We start from the raw sequence: 22,363 nt of genomic DNA, 5'->3' as shown, positions 1-22,363 counted from the left end.
CCCTTGAGCAACAGTCAGGTGTTTCTTGCAGTGCAGTACAGTTGCATTGAGGGGGGGTGTTAGGGCCTTCTCGCTCCGCCTCTGACCGACTGATTGGTTCAGCTGTCCCGTCGTCGCCCCAGCTCTCTCCAACCACTGGCCAATGCGCACAAAGCCCTTTCTGTACCCTCTCTCTCTCCCTCTACTGTATTTCAGATACGTGCCTTTGTGCACCATTACCGCCCCCCCCTTACCCCCTCCCTCAATGGCCTCGTAGCAACACCAGAACCCACTGCTTGTACAGGGGCAAGAGTCCTGTTCACACACACACACACACACACACACATATACACACATATACACACAGCTCGTCTCCAAATGCGTCCGGGACTGGCGGGTATAGCGGTGGAGATGCTGAGCGGCGCTACCTGCAGGGCCAGGCCGAGGCTCGGCAGCCTCTTGGCGGCCACTCTCACCAAAACAGTGCCGCCGATGTCAAACACGGGGAGCCCGAGGTTTCGCTCCACGTCCTCGATGCAGGGGTTTTCGGAGCTGGCCAGAGAGAGGTCGAAGACTGTCACGTCGTTTTACAACCAGTCCGCCATTGACGTTTCCGCTGAGAAGGTGAGAATGAGACTTTTTTTTTTTGTTTTTTAAGCCGGTTTTAAACGGAGCTCCCCCCCCACACACACACACACACACAACTACTAACGGAGAGTTAGCAACGAGGGCGTAGGCTAGCTGTAGCTTGAGAGTAATGCTAGCCGTTAGCAGGGTTTATGCTGAGTTCACGGACGCTGAAGAGGGTTAGTAAATACGAGATTCTCTCATTTGGATCGACGTTTAAAGACAGTTAACCTCTCAGGGATTGAGATTGTTGATGAGGCTCGACTTTTCTTAAACTGAAAGAAACCTCTCACCGAAAGGAAATACTTAAAAAATATAGTTCGAGTGAATTAAAAAAAAAAAAGATATAGCCAACGTGTATGAAATTAAAACACGAGTTGCCACTTTTGAGTTTTTGTATGACACGATATATGTTAAGGATATTAAATAAGTATGTGTGCGGTTAAAATGCATATCTTTATTAATCATAATCCTCAAACCCCGTTACTTTAACACAAATCTGCCACTTGACGGATTTTCCTCGTGAGCATTCGAACGCAGCACCACCGGTTCTCATTAGAACATAATGTCTTGCTCGATTTAAAATCGTTAATTTCGCACAAATATCAAAACCACCACGTTTCAAAGCTCGCCAGACCAATGGTGTTTCGTCCCAGCTGTTGGAAGCAACAGGAACAGTTGCCAGTGCAAAGCTGTCATACAACAATTAAACAACAAGAGAGTTCAGGGTGTTAAGTTTCAGCGATGGAGGTTAAGTTGACCCAATTCACATGAAGCTGCTTTCATAATATATTTCACTGTTGTGGTCACAGTCACTGTGGGAACTTTTAGTATGACTATAGTTATATCTGTCATATTCCACCTGATTGTGTGCTTGCATCTAAGCCTGGGTTCAATATAGGTGCACCAGCATTTAGAGGAAATGTGTTTTATTAAAGGAAATGTGTTCATACTACTACCATAACTGTAAACTAGAGCACTGGGTGCTCAAACTAGGGTCCGGGGACCAGTACAGGGGTTGATTCTCTGCCCCAAACTCGACTGGGGGTCGGGCTCAGACGTTATTTATTAGTTTTGATCATTTTCACTTAATTATGCACAGGTTAGTTTACTTCAGCTTGTAGTAAACTATTTAAATTATTTATTTTAAGCAGAAATTCGGGCTTGGTTTCGGGCTCGCACAAAATTTCTCCCGGGCTCGGGTTGGGTCGGGTTCGTGAGTGGGATGTAGGGGGGTACCCAGCAAAAAGAGGAATAAAATATTTTCACTTTTATCACATTTTCTGGAAGTTAATCTGGCGTTTTGATTATTCGTTGACTATATTTATAATCTTCACACCTCAAGATAAAAAGAGGGGGTTCCTTAAAGCTACAGTTGGTCATTTTTTATAAAAAATATATATATCTTTTGTCATATTTGCTGAATATTTCTCTATATTCTGACAGAAGTACATGAGATAGATAACCTATGGAACTCAGGTCCAAGTGCTCCGAATGGCATTCACAAGAATCCACCGGGCCCGAACACAGACTCAGAAATCAACTATTGATTGGTTGCTTTCGCTCGGGCCTGGCCACTAAAACGAGCCGGAGGAACCTGATTTTTTTCACAGATTATCTGACTCATGTTCTGCTGTCAGGATATAATGAAAGTTTCAGCAAATGTGACAAAAAGTTGTTATTTTTATAAAAGTAATATGTTTTTATAATGCAGCTTTAATAGAAAATACTCTCAAATTGGGGCAGGAGTTCCCACGTGTCCTGGAAAACCTGACCGCCATTTATGAGCAAGTATTGTCCTGTATCGTTAGGAAAGACTCCTGGAAAGTGTCCTGGGAAACAGTGTATAAAAAAAAACCCTGTGGGGTTTAATGGTCTAATGTGCATCCATTGTTTGGGTCCTTAACATGGAAAGGTTTGGGAACTCTTCAACAAACTCTTCTTCCTTCCTCTCACTTTCTCTAGTCAAAAATCTCTCCTCCCTCTTTTTCCAAAGAGTTTTATTCCTGGCAAGAACATGGGTGTGTCAGGAGTTTGTCATATGCTTACTGTCTGACTGTTTGGAAAGTAATACTCAGCATTTTAAATAGATGTAATATTTCTTCATAGTGAAATGAGGAAGGACTTTGCACTTCAGATACAGAAAATAAAACACCACCCTAGTACAACGCTCTCAGGCAGTGCAGGGAGTTAAAACCTAAGGGTGCCGGGGAAGAAGTAATCCTATTACACTGTTCAACAAAGGTGGAGCTGCTGCGGTGCATCTGTCTGATTGTAGTCAGCTGCAGTCTCTGTCTCGTGACTTATAGTCACACATTAACCTGCCGCAGTGGTCGCCAACCTCAGGGTTCGGGGAGGGGGAGGGTCACAGGATGATTTAAAGGGATAGAATAAGAATAATAAGATTGCAGTGAGCAGTTTTTGCTGACCTTTTGACCTTTTCTCTGAGTAACTTCTGCCTCTGTGCACTTGAGCAAACCTTTCCACAGTGTCTTTTAACTAAAACATCTCATATGAGCTTGTATTATTTGTTATTTTAATGTGTATCCGGATGTCCACGGGGCATTAACAGGTCTTTTAACAGGTCCTAAACATTGATTCTCGCTTTTAAATGTGTTTTTGGGAACTACAGAATGAAACTAAAAGGGAACAGATACCGATTTTCCTTCAGATCCTTTGCCAGTATGCACATAAAATAATTAAGTAATTCTTATTCTGGTAAAGTAATTGTACATTTCTATCTAATGTTGTATTTGAATATTGTTTTATATAATCTCTGTTTTTCTCTTTTTAAAGTATGATAATATTTATAAAGGGGAGGTATCGTCAGAGGCCTCAAACCTGCACATTGTTCAATTTCTTAATAAATTCTGTTGTCTTTATAGACGTAGACTGCATGTGCAATTAAATTAACTAAACTAATGAAATTGCATGGTTAATAGTCTTAAAAAGGTCTTTATGAGACTTAGATTTAATCTATTAAAACCCTGGTGTATTTTACCTCCATCTCACAATTAAAAAGTAAGATTTTTATATTAAAATTGTGCAAAATTTCCCAAATTTCTGAGCTTTTCTTCCCGTGGCAAAATTCTGGAAACTTTCTGCGAATGTTATTCACTGCTGGGTTAAGAAAGCTACTGTTTTTTTTCCACATTTAATAGCTGTTTGACTGAGGGACACCAGCTGCATTCTGCATGCATTTACACCTTTCATTAACATGAGCTGATCTGATTGCATGCTGTAAATGGGGTCTTAGCGAGTATTCACACTGATACCAGTGCTACAGTAAATAGGACCATTACTGACGTTCCTTCTGCACACGCAGGTTTAATAATCCACACAGGTTATTACAGGAGGCTTTCGCTGTAGTGTATCTGAGCTCGGGGTGGGTGGGGGACTTGGTTGAAGTGATAATAGTGGGCTGCTTCAATCATGTCTCGTAGGTGTAACACTGGTGGTTGAATCATTGACATAATCAGCGCCCTCCACTGCTCAGTGATTCACTACCTACTGTTTGGACTCCCTGCACCCGGAAAAACATATTTTTATTTAACACTCGAGGGCTTTTTGGAACCATAGTACTGTATCAAACATTGACATCTGGTCAGACTTGTAATCTTGCAGGCTTATTTGATCTGATAGTTGGTTATATAAATATATATTTTTTGTTTTATTTAGGTAAAGTTCTCGTGCAGCTACTTTGTGTTTAGAGAACATATAACATTTGAGGAACTTTGGCTTCTTTTGTTAAAATAAAAAAGGTTTTTGTTGAAAAATATATACATGTATTAAAAAGCATGTTTCTTGTGTTTGGACTGAAATTCATTAAGAAATGTGGGAATTGAGAAGGAATGTCAAACAGAAAGTGCAGCAAAAGGGTTAAATGAGGAATTAGACTTGAGGCCATTTCTGTAGAGTCTACTGGATTATATTTGTCCCCATTAATATGATTTCTTTAAGGAGAAGTGTAGTCCTTGGATGGATGTGTTAAGTGGATTGACTTTAGTTAGGGTTATTTGTAAATGTTAAGTGATGGAGGCGATTTAATACACTGTCTTTTGAAAATGTAATCTAAATAATTAGGTTTACAGATTACAGAATGTATTTACTGACGTGTATTTTGGGAGTTAGGGAATAATGTAAAAAGTTGAGCCTTTATTCTCTATTTTTCTTGCATAAACTAAGCTGATTTTTGAAAGAACAAGACGACAGCGTTTCATGGTATCCGTGGTGATATATTAATGGATGTGTTGTATTTAAGGACACTGGGAACAGCCTCAGGCACCACCTCGACGAAGGCGAGATAGCCCAAACCGTTTGGTGAATAAAGTTCGGTGAATGAGTGTGTGACCGTACGTGTTAATGTCTCCCCAGGCCTCGGTGCGACTGACCTTGGCGACCCTGCTGTATTCTGGGAAGTCTCCCGATGGACACCACATCCTGGTAAATATTTCAGCCAAGTGTGTGTGTTTACAGAGAAACTCTGCGATCTCTGTGTGACTCTTCCTCACTCACTGTGTGTGTGTGTGTGTGTGTGTGTGTGTGTGTGTGTGTGTGTGTGTGTGTGTGTGTGTGTGTGTGTGTGTGTGTGTGTGTGTGTGTGTGTGTGATCTCAGAGCAGTGCCAAGTACCTACACAAGGAGCTGCCTGTACGGATCGCCCATCGCATCAAGGGCTTCCGTAGTCTGCCCTTCATCATCGGCTGCAACCCCACCATTCTGCAAGTGGTAAGACACACACACACACACACACACACACACACTGCTCCTGGCTTGTACAGGGAGCATCGGCCCTGCAGCAGATTCTATAATAAGAAAGTGACAACTGGGCCGTCGCACAGGAGAGTCGCGGCTGTACTTTGAATGAAAAGAGCGAAATGTTCTCTTTAAAGCTGCGGCTGGCACTTTACTTTTGGCGTCATTGGGCAAAAAACAACCACAATAACCTTCCAGAGTATTATAATTAAAGGAGACTTACGCATCTCCTCCTGGGTCTGTTTTCAGGCATTTAGACCAATCACACATCGGTAAGATAGCCGATTGTTGAGTCTCATTGCCAAGGTTTGACGCTTTGAGACTCAACTATCGTCCTTGGAGCCACCAATCCAAAGTGTCGGTGTTTGACGACCTGCGAATGAACTCAACAACCGGGTACCTTTCAGCTGCTGCTGCCGCCATTGTTCCCAGTTGGAAGGAGTGATTGTGTTTCAGGAGGAAGAGCTCACAAATCACAGGGTTGGTGGGTCGATCCCTCAGCTCTGCATGTCCTTGGGAAAGACCTTGGACTCCAGAGCTGGGTCTTGTAGCTCATATTGAGCTCAATTGAAGAACTTACAACAATGGTTTGCTCTTAAAAAAATATTATTTTAAGAGTAAGACCACTTGCACAACTTCTCCATTTATGAGAAAGTAGTTTTGTCCCAGTGTTTTTCAGAATGCAGAATGCTTCTGGTGCCTTCATTTAAAACAAAGTCACTCATTTTTATCATGCTGTTTGAAGAAATTGTGTCTCATTGTAAAATTGCTGATTATTAATCTTAGATTAAGGTACAAATTCTTAAATTCTGCTCAATAAAGTGACCGAAATCTGTGTGGGTGGCACACAGTGGTAGCAGCTCACTGTCTGAAAGGATGTACATTCGGCTTGGGCGGTATCAAGGTATCGGGTATACCAGGTTATTTAGAAGGTGTGATTTCCAGAAACACAGGTGCTCCTCTTTCTGTTGGATCGATGATATTCGCTCTTAGATCCTTCATTTTCTGTGCGCTCAGTTCGGATTCGAGTGGCCGTTTGTGACGGTCTGCCTGAACCTGTAAGAGTCTCCATTCTTCACTAACAGCTCTGTGAAATTACATGTCCCCATCTCTCATCTCGTATTTCAGCTTTCCCTAACGTCCTGGAAAACCTGGACATTTAGAGACTAGTTTTCCAGTCATGGAAACACCTGGAAATTCATTAAAATTATCAAATATCCTGGAAATAATCCATGTTGTCCTGGATTTTTTTGTATTTAAGCCCCTCACTCAGATCACCTACGTACCTACAAACTGTATGACATTAAAGGCAGGTTTATCAGATGCAAAGATTAACTGACTGCAGCGATCTGTCCGGCATCGAGTCTAGTTTTTCCCGAGCTGTGAGTGAAATTCTCATTTCTTCATGCATGCAGGCTAATAATGATCAAATGTCTTGTTGCTGTGGTTCATAAATACATCCACAGTGATGTTAATTGTACGTGCAATGCACCACTTTTACGTTGAGCTGTTCCCAAATTAATGCCACCAATTTGCCCCAAATCGCAGCTTTTCTGACCGTTTGTAAGCCAGTGCTGTCCTGTATCGTCAAGAAAAAGTCCTCGAAAATGTCTGGTACAAACCCTGTGATTCTAGGCTGCCAGAAAGGCTAGAAAAGCTGCACCGGTTAAAATAGAAATGCTCTATCATGCATGACTTATCACCAGCAAGCTCAGCTTTTACGTTGTTTTTATAAAATGCATATACTGTCATATACCGTATTTCCCCTGGTGTAAGGAAGGTATGAAATAATCTTTACCGTCCAAACCTAATTTGCATATACTACACATATTTGACAATTTACTGGCCTGTGTGTGTGTGTGTGTGTGTGTGTGTGTGTGTGTGGTGTGTAGTATACACAACAGTGTGTGACTTCAGGGCCATCATCAGGGTCACCTCGGGCCACCAGCAGAAACACGTCGGTCTGCAGATAATGTTCTGTATAGTACGAGTGTACAAGTAGCTGAACATGTGCCATAAATCTTAACTCTGCTTGTATAATACAGTACAACAGGCGGCTGGCAGAAGGCGTAACCTTCAGTGTGCAGTATGTGGGTCACCGTGACATGACACACTAATGATAGGCAAAGCTTTTATTTTCTGAAGCGCTGGGAACGTTAGAGTGGATATTGCAGTTTAAAGAGGTCACTTGTGTGTTTAAATGTTCTTCTGCTGAGGAATTAACAAACAGTTTCTACCTTTTAAACACTTCTTATATGACCGCTCCTGCAGGGCAACCTTTACTATCACAAGAGTCTTCTTCTGGCCCAAAATAAAAAATCTGTCTGGAGCCACAAAACTTAATTGAGCCTTTATAGTGCTCATTTCTCTCTCAGCAGATAAAGCACACCCGTTAGCCAGCGGCGCTGCTGGAGGAAGAAAACAAATCTGTATGTGGAATCCAAAGATAGTAGAGCTAGGGAGACTCAAGACTTGATATTAATGACCGGCAAAACATGGAGGAGAAAGTGCCGGTGCCAAGGAAAGATTTCCACCTTTTATTTGGTGTATAATGGCTACACATTTTCACAACTGGAGCATGTAAGAATCACTTTAACCCCACAACAATGATAAATGAAACTGTTCAAAACACAGCTGTTATTTCTTTCCATTTCATTTTTTTTGTCAAAGCCACAGGGAGCCACCGGAGAGGGGCCTCCTATAGGGCCACAGGTTGCCCACCCCTGCTCCATGGGAAGGTTATTCCAATGAAAACTGTCCACAGTGAAGTCCACAACACTTCCTGGAAACACACATTGCTGTTGAGTTTTTCGAATGCCATTTCGAACAAACAAAATTCCTTTTAAACCCCCCCATAAGGAGGTTGAGGCACAAGGCTCACACACACACACACACACACACACACACACACACACACACAAAACACACACACACACACACACACACAGACGTCTCAGACCCATCTGCAGCACACACAGTTAAATGATACTGCTCATTATAATGATGATGTGTATGAGTGTGGAGCAGCGGATCAGGTTTTTTATTTTCAGTGAGAGTTTGTCTGCAGGGCCTTCGTGTGGGAACAACTCTCTGTTCCCTACAGTCCCTTTTATAACCAATTCGCCGCCTCTGCATGTCTCGTAGCTGATGAACTTTCACCTAGATTCCTTTTTCTGGCATCGCAGAGCTCCTCTGTGCCGATTACATAAAAAGCAGTTCCTTTTGTATGCCACCAGTCGTAATGTAGGTCAAAGTGTCTTGACTCACCCTGTCAGCTCTTCTATCAGAAACCAAAACACTGGCTGCAGCAGCTTATACACGCATTGTGAATTCAAGTCATATGAGCTCTTTGGTTTAAATGAGGAACCATGCTTTGTTTTCTCGGGAGGAGTTGTGTAACTTTGTTTTCAACTCAGAGAATTCTTCACATAGAAGCGTCCTGAAATGTAAACCACATGTGGACTTGTGAGTAGTGGCGTGGGGCCCGTTGAGGGTCCGGTGCTGCTGGTGTGAGGCCTTCACGGTCGGATGGACGATCACAGAGAATCAGTCTAACTGCAGCCTAACTACAGTCCTCTCTTCTCCTTTCTTACAGCATGAACTGTACATCAGAGCCTACCACATGCTCAGTGACTTTCCCCCGGTGAGTGTCTCTCTCCACACACACACACACACACACACACACACACACACACACACACACACACACACACACACACACACACACACACACACACACACACACACACACACACACACACACTCTCTCTCAGGGTCATGAGTTCAAGTTCACCACTACTCAGGCAGCACATAAACAGGAAGTGTGAACAGTTGCTGACTTTTGTTTTGCTTGCATGTAGCAGCTCCAGGGTTGGTTGAGCTGTACAGAATGTAACACTAACTCACACTGACTCGTTTCCATTAAGTTGTTCATTAAATCTTTTGAATAACAAGCCACAAATCACTAAAAAGGTATTTTGTTTACAGTTTCAGATAAAGAGAAAAAAGCAACATATAAATAAATATATTTTAGTTTTTTAAAGCAGCAGTGTGTTACCATCTAACGGTAAAGTTGCAGGGCTTTTTCCATAAATCACACTCGAAGGAGTCAGAACATAATGATCTATAACCATACTATAGGATAAGACATTGGCTCCTACCACACCAGTTGGCCACATATGCACACATCCTTCCATATAAAGCTCGCTCTCTTATCGGTGAGGCATTTTTACGGCCCTATGTAGAGTCAGTGTTTGATTTGTCCGTTCTGGGCAACTGTAGAAACATTGCGGTTCGACATGGCGACACGCAGCGTCTGTAGATAAAAACAGAAAGCAAAAACACAATGTTCCTATATTCAGGTGATTATACACTAATTAAAACATACTAATGAATATTATATTCCATTTCTGACTAAAGATCCTCCTAAATGTTACACACTGGACCTTTAAAATATATTTGAAATGTGTGACGGAGGAAGGCACAACTTGAAAACAATCGTAAGAACTGATCATAAATGAAAACAACTAACGGTAGGAACAAGAAGAAAAGCAGGTTTTTTTTTTTACTCTGATGTGGTTGTGAGAGTTGTGAGACAGTTTCTGGTTGTTATGGTGCACAAAATCTCTTTGTTTGAATTCAGATAAGGTGCACATGGAAGAGTATAAAGATAAATATTTACCTGACCGTGAACAAGGTAGCAATAAAAGTGGTGTAAGAAGAGTTGTTTGTGTTAGTGCTGTGAAGTGTTCAGCACTCTTAAGACTACAGTACAAATAATATTTGAACAAAATGTTATTTATTGTACAGCTCAGATGTCACTGCACAGGTTTAAACAGGACTGGACATCCAGAGCTTTCAGCTTTCATACAGCGTGCACAGTGAGGAATGTGGGTCAGTCCTCTTCAGTTATTTCTCGGTCGGTGGTGACAGTGAACAGCCTCCGCTCTTTATTTAACTCTTTATTGAGCTCTTTTGAGGAGTCGGTGCCAAATAAAACAGCTGTTCCTATAGGGTCCTGTATATAGGCTGCACATAATGACATACCTGCTCAACATTTTTTCTGTTTTGTATAAATGCAGGCTCCCATTTGTCCCTGCCTTCAGGTTTATCAGACCCATCTGCCACCTTACCTCAGGCTGTCTGTGCTGGATACATACAGACATATCAAATTCAGGAAAAACAAGCTGTGTGCGTGTGTGTGTGTGTGTGTGTGTGTGTGGTTTTCTGTCACTGAATCATGAGGGATGTAATGTTATTTGTGGTTGGCAAATAAAGGCTGACGGTGGTGCAGTTACCCGTTCTGTTTCTCTAAGCTCACGTGGTAAATTATAATCTATTAATAATGTACATAATGCACATTTCCACAGCACTACGACACAAGTCTATTCCTCTTTCCTAACAGAAATACTGTTTTCATTCACTAATTAATTAGTTGCTTCTACTTTGACGTTTTTTTTAACCTTGTTAATCACCACAAAAGCCAGAAAATGGGGGGATTATTTCCTTTAATTCCCTGGAATGCTTTTGTTGGGAAACATCCGTGCAGAAGGTGTGAAGTTTCTCTGGCGGGAACTTAACGGTGAGGGCAAAAGAAAACCGAATGAATGAACAGCATTTCATTCTGTTATAGAAAATAAGCCAAACTCAAAGCGACGGCACCTCTGTCGTTGTCTCTGGCTTTTCAAACTTCAGGTCTTTACAGCGCGTTGATACGAGCCCCTCTGTTTACAGATCAAGGATCAGGACATGGAGGCTCGGTTCTGTAAGCTGGTGCAGCAGCTGCTGGACGACCATAAAGATGTGGTGACCATGCTGGCCCAGGGCTTCAGGGAGTGTCGCAGACACGTCCAGGTAAAAACTGAACCTCCGAAAGATTCTATTGAGGATATTTCATTACGTTCATCGGAGTAATTTTAATGTTCCAGATGTTTTTTCAGAGAGTTTCGGCTGTGAAGCTGAACACAGTTTCTTTCCTACTGTTGCAGGACGAGATGATCCTCCGCAGCTTCCTGGACACAACGCTGTGCTCTCGCCTGGGAATCCGAATGTTGGCCACGCACCATCTCGCCCTCCACGAGGAGAACGTACGTCCGACTGCACTTTCTGTTTGGCTCTCAGCCCCCAAACCCATCAGTTCCTATTGAAAACAAAATCCTAGAAAAGCAGAACCTAAATATAGAATTTAATTTGATTTAGAGAAATTAAAGAGTTTTTAGCAAACATTACTCAAACCAGAGGAGCATTCTTTGGGGAATATTTTTAGCCGCAAGGAAGCATGAAACGACATGTTTCTGTTGGCAGTTTAAATGTTTTTAATGTGTAAAAGGAACTGAATTCATTCAATAAATAGCAGAAACTACAGTAGGAGAAAGAGAAACCACCCTGCAGGGAATTCAAATGACTGATTGAGACAAATTACAGTCAGTTATTGTAAAAGTTTTCTCTTCTGTTCTCCCTTCAGGCTGACTTCGTTGGGATCATATGCAGACGTCTCTCCCCCAAAAAAATCATAGAGAAGTGGGTGGACTTTGCCAGGTGAGTGTTGAGTTGCGCAGCTTTGTTTACTTCTCACCTTTAGATGACTTTCTGCTTCTGTACGAGCGCGCTGTTGACCGAGGGGGGTCAGAGTTCAGCTGATAAACTGTCAGCAACATACGTGTTTCAGCGCCCGGAGCTGTGAATGAGATACGAGCTATCGTTGCTGTTTGCCTTCTGTAATCTTATCACATGACCTTTCTGGAGTCAGAAGCTTTTACGGAGTTCACAAAGAAAGTTCACAATGACTGGAAATAATCACTTTTTCTGTCGTTACTGTTCAGTGTACGGCCGGTGAACACAATGAAATCAGTGTAAATTACAGTTAATATACATTGATATCTACATATCTCTGACAATAAAACATTCCCTTGTGATAATGCTAATTAGTATATGTTAGAATGTAGAGCTGCAATAATGAGTCAATAAAGTCGACTATTTTAATAAGTGATTGACAGATTTAAGTCATTTTTTAAAAGAAAAAATGTCCAAATTCTCTGTTTCAGTTTCTCAAAAGTAAATATTTTCTTCCGTGCTCTATGACAGTAAACTGAATGAGACATTCGAAGACGTCTCTTTGGACTTGATTGACTTTTTGGAGATTATTTGATAATGAAAATAATCGTTAGCTGCAGCCCTGTTAGCATGCGAACACGTTACACTGCGTACAATGGATTCTTGTTTTGAAATGAGAAACCTAAAATTGGGAAACGAGACGTTTTCTGTTTTTTATTCTGAAAATGAGTTGAGTCAGCGTGGTCATCTAATTTTCATTTTAATTTTAATTTCAGTTTTATTGGTTTAGTTCCAATTCATAACAAAAGTTATCTCAGGACCTTTTCAAATAGACTAGGTCTAGACTGTACGCCTGACAGAAAATGTTAGAGAACAATTGCTCAGATAGGCTGATTAATCTGGCTGATTATCTGTCATTTAGAGATAATCGGCATCAGCTGATGTCTGTGCTCACGAGGCCGAGGCCAACAAACAAAATAACATCTTCAGACACTCTGCATTCAGCCCCGTCAGTGTGTGCGAGCCCTGTACTGTAACTCTCATGTAACCTGCTGTAAACACATGCCTGCATTTCCTATAGAATAGAGTTATACATGACTTTCCTTTGTTTTGATATCAGCGTTATATATTGGCCATTGATGAACCCATATCAGTCGACTGTTAGTGTTTACGTCTTATATCAGAGGATCCACCAGATCAGATACAGTAAATGCTCCTCATGTGTTCCTCAGGCGTTTGTGCGAGCACCAGTACGGGAACTCGCCCAGAGTGCGGATCAACGGACACGTAGCAGCTCGCTTCCCCTTCATCCCTCTGCCTCTGGATTACATCCTGCCCGAGCTCCTCAAGAACGCCATGAGGTAACTTTACCACGATGTTTGTTCATCGCCAGCGTGACTGTCCTGTTCCTGCTGAGATTTAGAGATGGAAATCATAACGAGAGATTTTCGCTGTACTGGCATCAAATGATCTTTCTCTGTCCTTTGACTGTGAGAGAGGAAGAGCAATAAAGTGTTCATACTGTTACGTTATGAGTCCGGCTTTGTGGTCAGAGCTGCAGGCTGTACTGTGTGTTGTCGGCTACATTCCCATCATTCATTGGGAGCAGGAGAGAGCTGGTGCTGGTGTTATTTGTAGGAGTAGAGTCAGTGTTCTCACAGGCCCTTTTTGTTTTTGAAAACTGGGTCCTGTCGATGTTTGGCCCGCATGTACGCTTCATCTGCCAGCATTCCTGTGTATTTAGCACAAAAACAAAAAGCTCATAGCAACTGTGAGCAGCACCCAAAACAAATGTGACCCAATGGATTTCCATTCAATTCCTTTAATGTCTGCAGTGTGCCACAATTCAACACTTACTCCCCGTGCATGTGTATGTATTTGTCTCTTCAGGGCCACCATGGAAAGCCATCTGGACACCCCATACAATGTGCCCGATGTGGTCGTCACCATCGCCAATAATGACATTGATTTTGTCATCAGGTGAGCGGCTCAATGTCTGTCATTGCTGCTGGTTTCAAAACCTTATTTAATGACACAAATAAAACACCGCTTTATGAGTCCTTATCAGAAACGTAGCTGCTGTTTTAAACAAGCTGGCGGGTTTTCAGTCGTCTCTCGAAGCTTCCAAAGATAACTTTTCTTTCCCCCTTTTTTTTTTTTTAAAGGATTTCAGACCGTGGCGGCGGCATCCCTCACAATATTGTAGACAAGGTGATGGACTACCACTTCAGCACGGCTGAGGAGAGCGCACAGGACCCCCGCATGAGCAACCTCTTCAACAACATTACCAACAGTGGAAACCAGTCCAGCCCTATGCATGGGTAAGAGTACATCTAACATGGATACATCAAAAACACTTCCAGGCGCTAATTTCTGAAAGTCTGACACAAAAAAAAAAAAATTATCTTTAAAAAAAGTTTTGTTAGGTCTTTTTGACAAAAACAACAGTGCAGTACAACCAGGGTCCCCACGCGTCATGGAAACACCTGGAAATTGATTAAAATGAGCAAACATCCTGGAAATGTTTGTATTTTAGCCCCTCGCTCAGACCACCTACATAAACCTGGGTATGTCTTTTGTTTGGAAGGATAAACTGTACGACTTCTACCTTCATACAGACTAATAATCATCACATTTCTTGTTGCTGTGGTTGTTAATCGTACATTGGATGAACATAGAAGATGAATTTCATGTAAAATAAAATAAATTCTGCTTGATTTGAGCTGTTACTTATGAGCTGTGGTCAAAGTAATGTAGTCAATTTGCCAGAAACCGCAGCTTTTATGAGCTGCTGCTGTCCTGCATTGTCAAGAAAAACTCCTGGAAAGTGATTGTGGGAACCCTGACACTGAAACACACCAAAAACCAAATAACGTACACACGTACATCTTATCTACTCTAGGTGTGTCGGTATGTGAATTAGAGGTGGGCGATATATATCGTTTGTGATAATATCGTCATTGTTGTTTTGACGATGTGCAAATTTCCATTATCGAGTATTTATATTACTTCCACAAAAACAATGAAACGCCCGCGGAAACTCCTCACATCCATTAATACACGGTGCAGCAGCGCTCTCTACAGCATGGCAGGATTCAGTCACACGACTAGTGGGCCTACGTGATCACATGACGTGATCACGTGACCTCTCGCTAGCAACCTCTTTGCAACAGTTTAGCAGCGCGTTGTGATGGTAGAGAGAAAATGCAAACACCTCCAGTCCCTGAAGCTACCGGTACTTCAGATGATTTAGTGCTGAGACGTGGGTCCTATGGGCTTCAGCGTTCAGAGCACTAAGCGCCTTCAGCGGTAGAAAGATGTCAGCGGAGAGGTTTTTTTTTTTTTTGCGCAGCGCTCAGAGCGCTTCAAGTTGAAATCTGTTCAACTTTTAACACCGCTGGGCGCTCGGAAAATGAGTTTTTGAGCTCTCTCAGCGCTGTAAACGCGTTTGGTGGACACAAGTCCAGCTCAGACAATTCTAATCACATTTTAAAGGATATCGACTGATTATCGTTATCGCCAAAATCCCCAAAAATATTGAGATATTATTTTTTGCCCATATCGCCCACCCCTAATGTGAATATGTTTTATCCCTCCTGAAGTGTTCAGAGATTTGGAGAATCTAACAGCAGCTGAGAAGTTGTTGGAATAATGGCATACAAACACACTGTAAATATGTCAGCTACCTGCCGGTGAGGCCTCAGGCCCCCTTTTAAGTGTCTGGATATAAACCACATGTGTTTTAATGCACTTTCTTACACTTAATCACATGTACGTCTGCCATCTGTCAGCCAGTCAGTGAATCTAATTGCATGTGTCCTGGTTTTCTCAAGCTACATGCAAATTAAATTGTCTTCTCCGGCCCAGGGTGGTGATAATGTGGCTCAAACTCTTTTGTTAGCAGCTGAAAAAACACCAGCAGGGGAATGTGCACTTTAGTTAGCTAACCATCCATCAAATAACAAAAAAACCCAGAAAAGGCCCGGCGAGGACAGGCTGCGAGTGAGACAAGCGTTGTGCTCGTCTCTGTGGGCTCTCACTTACTCACGCTGCTCACTCACCCACACAGATCAATAAGTGGTGGCGCTGGGATCAGCAAAAAACGCTACAACAGCAGGTTACATCATCTGTGTGTTGAGCTGCATGCTTTAATGTGAGGGAACAAAGCTGCTCGTGTCACGTATCACAGGAGATGCACTGTATTAGTGGCTGCTTCCACAGATGGGTGTCGGTACGATTACACACAGGCAGACATTATAACTCCCTCTTAAGGTGCTTTGTGTTAATGGGGTATCTGCATTTCACAAGACATGTCCTAACAAGGGCTGCACGATATGGTATAATTTAAAAAACTATGAAAATCCTGATGCTGGGACATTTGTTGAGGTCTGTAGAACCAAACAAACTTGTTTTTCGTACCTCTGGAGGAAACATTTGTAGGTCAGGGCATCTCTGCAGCACAAAAGGACTTCATTATAATTATTGTATATTGCACTTAACTCGATATTCTGATTAATTGCGCAGCCTTAGTCCTAACTGCGTATGAGCGGCCGATGTAACGCGATAGTAATGCCGTCTTAACGTTACAATAGAAGGCCACAATGCAGCGTTTTCATATATACTCACATTGGTGTGGACCATTGACGTATAAAAGATGAACGTCGCGTCTCCACTTCCTCCCGCTGTACAAAAATAAAGCTGCGGTATCAAAGTCCCGCCCAGACGCTCGGCAGACGCAGGGCTCAGCTGTCAATCAGGATGTGAAACCCCGTTTTTATAGCTTCAAATAACTAATAAAACTGAATTTATCTGAAAAATCAACACTTAACAAACATCAGTGTGGTAAGAACTACGTAAAATGAGAGAATCCATCTTTTGGAACCATCTTTTTTTAGTTTGTCCCATCTACGTCATATGGCGTCCATCTTTATACATGCCGATGGTGTCAACCTGGTCAGACAGGAAAGGGGAGAAGGTGGAGTTTTGGGTTTATTAAATCATGACATCAATGCCACTTCTTGGGTCCAGTGTCCACCCGTATTTACCAGCAGCTGGCATTTCACAGTTCACCGACGCTTTCAGGTTTTTACCTACAACTGTCCTCTTTGTGTCCTGCAGGTTCGGCTTCGGCTTGCCCACATCCAGGGCCTACGCTGAGTACCTGGGCGGCTCTCTGTCCGTACAGTCTATGCAGGGCATCGGCACCGACGTCTACCTGCGTCTGCGCCACATCGACGGCAAAGGAGAGAGCTTCCGAGTGTAAAGCCCCGCCGTCGGTCACCCTTGTAGAACACAGGAATCAGGCCATGCAGGAGGACACCAGGAAGGCTGGCATGGACTACAGGACTTTGGTCCACACAGTGATAGCCTACACAGTATGTTGTCAGAAAGCTCCTAAATCCACCAACCCACTACTTGTTCTTTATTTTTTTTTGTTGTTGTTGTTCTGCCTTAGACTGATTATAAGCTATGTTAGCTCTCAAGTTGATTATTTCAGTTGTTTTTTTTCCTTCGTGTTTTGTACCCTGTGGCATGTCGTCTTGAAGTTTTATGGGGTGTATGAACTTTTGAATGTTTTAGGTTATCGGGACAAACTGTGCATAGTGGACATTGACGTTACTGTGGAAGGAAAGGAAGGAAGGAAGAGCTTCAGTTTTAAAGAAGTTCATTTTGAAGTCACACAGCCTCCAAAATAGGAACAGACGTTTTGATGATTTAAAAAAAGAAAAACAAAGTTTCAAAGGAAACTTCCTGAGACACTCCAGCAACCCTGTCAAAATCTCCTCAAAGTGCACAAAGCTGCTCGCATGTTCCACAACGATCAACACAACCGTAGTCTGAGTTACCAGAGCCTTCCAGTACGTTATCAGCTCTTTGTATCAAAATCTAAAAGGGTCTACAAGGTGGTGGATGGGGGGGGGGATAAAACCCAGCTCTGGTGTCCTCGGTATTAAAGCGCTCTCCAGCACGAGCTGTAAACCTCAACCGTCGACGACCGTTAAGCGTCATTCAGCAAAGCCTTGAGTTCAGCTGCGGCTGGTACACGCAGAAGAAAAACTGCCAAAAACACCGAAAGCTCATTAACAGACCTCCGTCTCGTTCCGTTTGGAGAACACGCGCCGCGATCCAACATCTTTTTCTTTGTTCAGCAGTATTTTTGTGGAGCTTTTCAGGCAGGGAAGCCAACCCGAGATGTTCAGTGGCCTTACTGTGTGATGTTTAAGTCCTTCAACTGCATGCTGACTTTTACTTGTTTTTTGTTTTTCTTTGTCGTTGCCTTTATCGGTTCACACAGATGCACAACCACCATGTCAGTTTCATTAGTTTGGATGTCAGATGTGTTTTTTTTTTTTTTTGCACAATGAATAGATTTCCCATTGTGATGCTCAGCACTTGCACCAATCATAGCGTTTTTTTTTTTGACTAACAATATACCAGAGAAGTATTGTCTAATGTTGTCTCCTTTTTTTCTGTTTTATCTCTATCTATTTAGTTTTTTGTTTTTTTTTTGTTGTTTTTTTAGAAAGTGTTTCTGTTGTATTTCAGGTTTGCTGTCTTTTTGAGATAAGTTTTGTATAAAATAACATTTCAGGATCGGTCAGTACACGGAGGTTCAGTTTGGCTGAGGTCGCTCGTCATTTTTAGGTCAATTTTGTCAAGATCTCAACTTAATGTGAGCGTTACTTTGAGACAACGAATGGCCATATCTTGTGGGGTTTATTTTTAGAAAAATTCTACTTATTTTGTGATTTTTGTCCCTTTTTCTTTCTTCTAATTTAGAAATATTGAGTTCCCTAACGACTAAAGGTCTCAGTGAGCTGTCAGAAATCAGTTTTTACTTTCCCCTGTACAAATTATTTATTACAACAAAGACCCTTTTTGCTACCGTACAAGCGAGATGGTGTCAGCTCTTGTTGCACTCCAGCTACGTTTTTCCGTAACTGAACGTGACGAAAAATGATCACGTTGCTGCAAACTGCACAGAACATACTTGGAGTTTTGCCCAACTCCTCAAACGCCAACTAAACTAAGATAAATAAAATGCTCGCTTCAGCTCATTGTCTGTACTACTAAGAATGCGCAACTCCTCGTTGCTGCTTTAATTTACAACATTATCTCTCGATATCACAGTTTTTTTTTTCTCTAATCGTCTCAGGATAACGGGCGTCTGTACTTCATGGTCTATCCAAGTCGGTTTCATAAAGTCATTCCTCTCGACCTGAAGACAAACAGATGAATACAACAACAACAACAAAAACACGATTTATCTTGTAAACAAGCTCGAATTCGCAATATCTGCCACATTGTGCATGCATAACCTCACAAACATTTGACCCTTTATGCCAAATTTACTGCGGCTGCCAAATAGTTGGGAAATATTCGTGGACGGACCGACCGAAAGAGCGAACTATAGAAAAAACGGTCGAGTTGTGATCTTGACATAACGTAGCAAAAATGATTAGCAGACCCCGGCCGCTCTGAGTTTCCAGTTACAGTTGTATAAATCAAATAATACAGAGTCAATAACACGACGTTTCAGACATTTTCCCACCTCAAGCACTCCTCACATTGTGTTGAACATTCCCCAGTGAGCACCAGTCATCCACCAACACATCGAACTGAAAGCTACATTCACACTTTATCTGTTGGGAGCATTTGTTATTATATTAGCTTATACTGTTTAGCAGAGAGGGCATTGGGAATCTCGAGCTGTAATTACCAGGATTGGAAATCTATTAAGTTTGTCTTCATACGTTTTATTTTTTTTTTTTTCGGTTTTTGGCTCAGAGAGAGACTCCACCTGTGATTTGACCCCCTTCCTAAGTCCCGCCCCTTTTTGGACCTGGTCAACTTTTTCCTTTCCCGTACTTAAAAAGCTATGCTAGGCTAATCTGTATTGGAAAAAATAATCAAATTTTTAGCTCATGTTAGCATAACATAAGCTAACTAACTACTTAGATAATCTACATCCGTCATTAGCTGGCTAGTTAGTGTTTTGCTACGGAGCAAATATTTATATTTAGTCTACATATCTTAAGTTAGCTAATGGTAATTAACATCAACTGTTAGCTCGCTAGTTAGATGGCGTTTTGCTACAGAGCTATAGTCTGTGTAACTTAAGTTAGCTAATGTTAGCAAAAACATTCTGCATCAATCATTAGCTAGAGTTTTAACTAGCTAGATAGCCAGCTAGCGATTGATGTAGCTAGATAAGCTCAGTAGTGAGCTAACGATTTAGCTAACTTAAGATATGACTATATTTATATATATATATATAATATTATATTATTATATAATATTTTAACTATTGCCAGATGTGGTTGGTTTTTTCCCCCAACATGTACTAGCCTAGCACGTAGCATATCTAGCTACAAGAAAGGAGGAAGTTGGCCGAGGCTTACTCAACTGTTATTGGAGCACAGAGCAAAAAGGGGCGGGTCTTAGGAAGGGTCAGTTATTGGTTATAAATCACCGACCTGGAGTCGCACAACCTTTTATTCTAAAGCTGCATCATAAAAGCTTTAGAATGACAGACACTGTTTGGCCATAATGGGAAAATTGGTCTGTTTTTTGTTCTCTAAAACCTATAAATTATATACGATTCTGACACGTTTTATATCTTACAAATAACTGGTTCGCTTGGATTTGCACTCACAACTTTTTTTTGTTTACATACAAAATGTTCCTTGAGTTAAAATGAGATTTTAGCTTGTGAGACATTGTGAAAACACGAGCGAACCACTTATCTGAGTTGTAAGATGTTGAAAACATAATCTGATTTAATTGGTGAAATATTTATTTTATGAAAACAAAAACACGCCCGTATAATTCCCAGCTCCAGAGCGACGGAGAGCGGCTTGTATTACCTTTACCTGTATTCTCGCCGAGGCCGTGTATATGAATCAATGTGTTTATTGTGGCTTTGAAGGTCTTGAAGATGTAGTATATATATGTATGTAGCTTATGCATGTAAAGCAGATGCTGGTAGACGGATGGTTTAAGGTTTGTGTCCCTTTTTTTTAGAGACGCATTCGCAGGCGAACCGGCATCATTCAGAGGTTTTCTCCTTGTCCAAAATGCTGCTGGTGAAATGTTTCTGAAGGTGGTTTGTAAATTGTGGATTTGGCAGCCAGGCTTTTATGAAGCATGGCACGTGTACTGTCTGCCCCCTGCTGGTCTAAAAGGAGAAGTGCAAGCAGACTAGAAAAAATACTGGGGGGTTTTTTTGAAGAGGGAAGAGGATGTGCAACAAAATTTTCCCAGTTACTTTTTGCAGATAGAAATGAAGATTAATAGAAAAAAATAATAATAATTTCTCCATCATTTCCAGTACAAAGCCAAATATTGGACTTACTGACAGAATGTGCTGCCATGGAGTGTTTTGTCTCCTTGACTGAAATTAGTTTCTCTCTCATGTCTTTCTGTTGTGTTCAGGACTCTGTAAACATTAAATTTTACTTGGTTGGAACTCTTTTGTGGTTTAAGTTTCATTGTGCATCTCTTTGTCAGGAAGTTACTGTCGTCTCAGGAGTCTCGCAGCTATCTAGAGGACAATCTTTAAATATTCGCAGACTCTGTATTTACCTGCAGTGTGCAGCGGCGCCGATGGGACCGGTACGTGCTGCTCTTCAGGAAAACACATTCCTGTGTCAGCGGTCAACCATGACACCTCCGCAACAGAAAGCTTTCATCGGATTCAAGCAGTTCACACACACACACACACTCACGTATACATTTACAATTACAGTTGATGTTATATTAACTGTTGTATCTTTGCTTTTTATTTTGTAAAATTTAAAGTGTCTGTCATCATACTAGCAGCTCTGTGAGGTTGTATTTAGTATAGATACACACATACACACACTACAGCAGTGGTTCCCAACCTTTGTCCTAAAGAAACCCTTTCTCTATCATTTTCTATCTATTTTGAGCTGATTATTTTCTTGTGTGCGTCCGATATTTTGATATGATTCTGTCTGTATTATGCTTTTATTTTTAATAGTCATACATATTTAATAGGCTTCTTTTTTTCCCTCCCTGATGCTTGGATATTGTCCTACACTGTTAAAACAACCAACGCGCTCATAGAACAATGAGAAGGAAACACTGAATGTGTACAAAAAAAGAAGCCTATTAAGAGAATTATATAAAAAGTTACTAAAAATATCAGAAACTCCTCTCTGATTTAATATTTACAGGAAACAATCTGCACATTATTCATTCAGATTGCTCGTTCACATTCGCTCCATAAAATGTCACTTACTCAGTGATAGAAAAGGATGGGAATCACTGGAATATATCAGCTGTTCCCAAACTTTTCCATGCCAAGGCCCCCCAAATAGCATTGTTTTCCAAGATGTCTTTAAAAACCAACTGACAATACTATAAACAGTAAGATTTCCATATGTTATATATTCTTATTTATTATATTCTTTAATAATAGGGTCATA

At 41.5% G+C, this 22,363-nt stretch overlaps 1 protein-coding gene across 1 annotated transcript; it reads left to right on the top strand.

Moving 5' to 3' along the window:
- Positions 1 to 221: 221 nt before the first annotated feature.
- bckdk (branched chain ketoacid dehydrogenase kinase) lies at positions 222 to 21,381 on the top strand. The gene is made up of 11 exons (XM_051402300.1): positions 222 to 603; positions 4,981 to 5,049; positions 5,223 to 5,333; positions 8,956 to 9,003; positions 11,094 to 11,213; positions 11,348 to 11,446; positions 11,824 to 11,897; positions 13,145 to 13,273; positions 13,803 to 13,892; positions 14,078 to 14,233; positions 17,031 to 21,381. Exons 1-11 carry the CDS (start codon positions 358 to 360, stop codon positions 17,173 to 17,175), a joined length of 1,287 nt encoding a protein of 428 aa, XP_051258260.1. The 5' UTR covers positions 222 to 357; the 3' UTR covers positions 17,176 to 21,381.
- The last annotated feature ends 982 nt before the right edge of the window (positions 21,382 to 22,363 follow it).

This window comes from Dicentrarchus labrax, unplaced genomic scaffold, assembly GCF_905237075.1.
Source record: "Dicentrarchus labrax unplaced genomic scaffold, dlabrax2021, whole genome shotgun sequence".
Taxonomy (NCBI): Eukaryota; Metazoa; Chordata; class Actinopteri; family Moronidae; genus Dicentrarchus; species Dicentrarchus labrax.
This window is presented reverse-complemented; position numbering and strand designations above follow the sequence as displayed.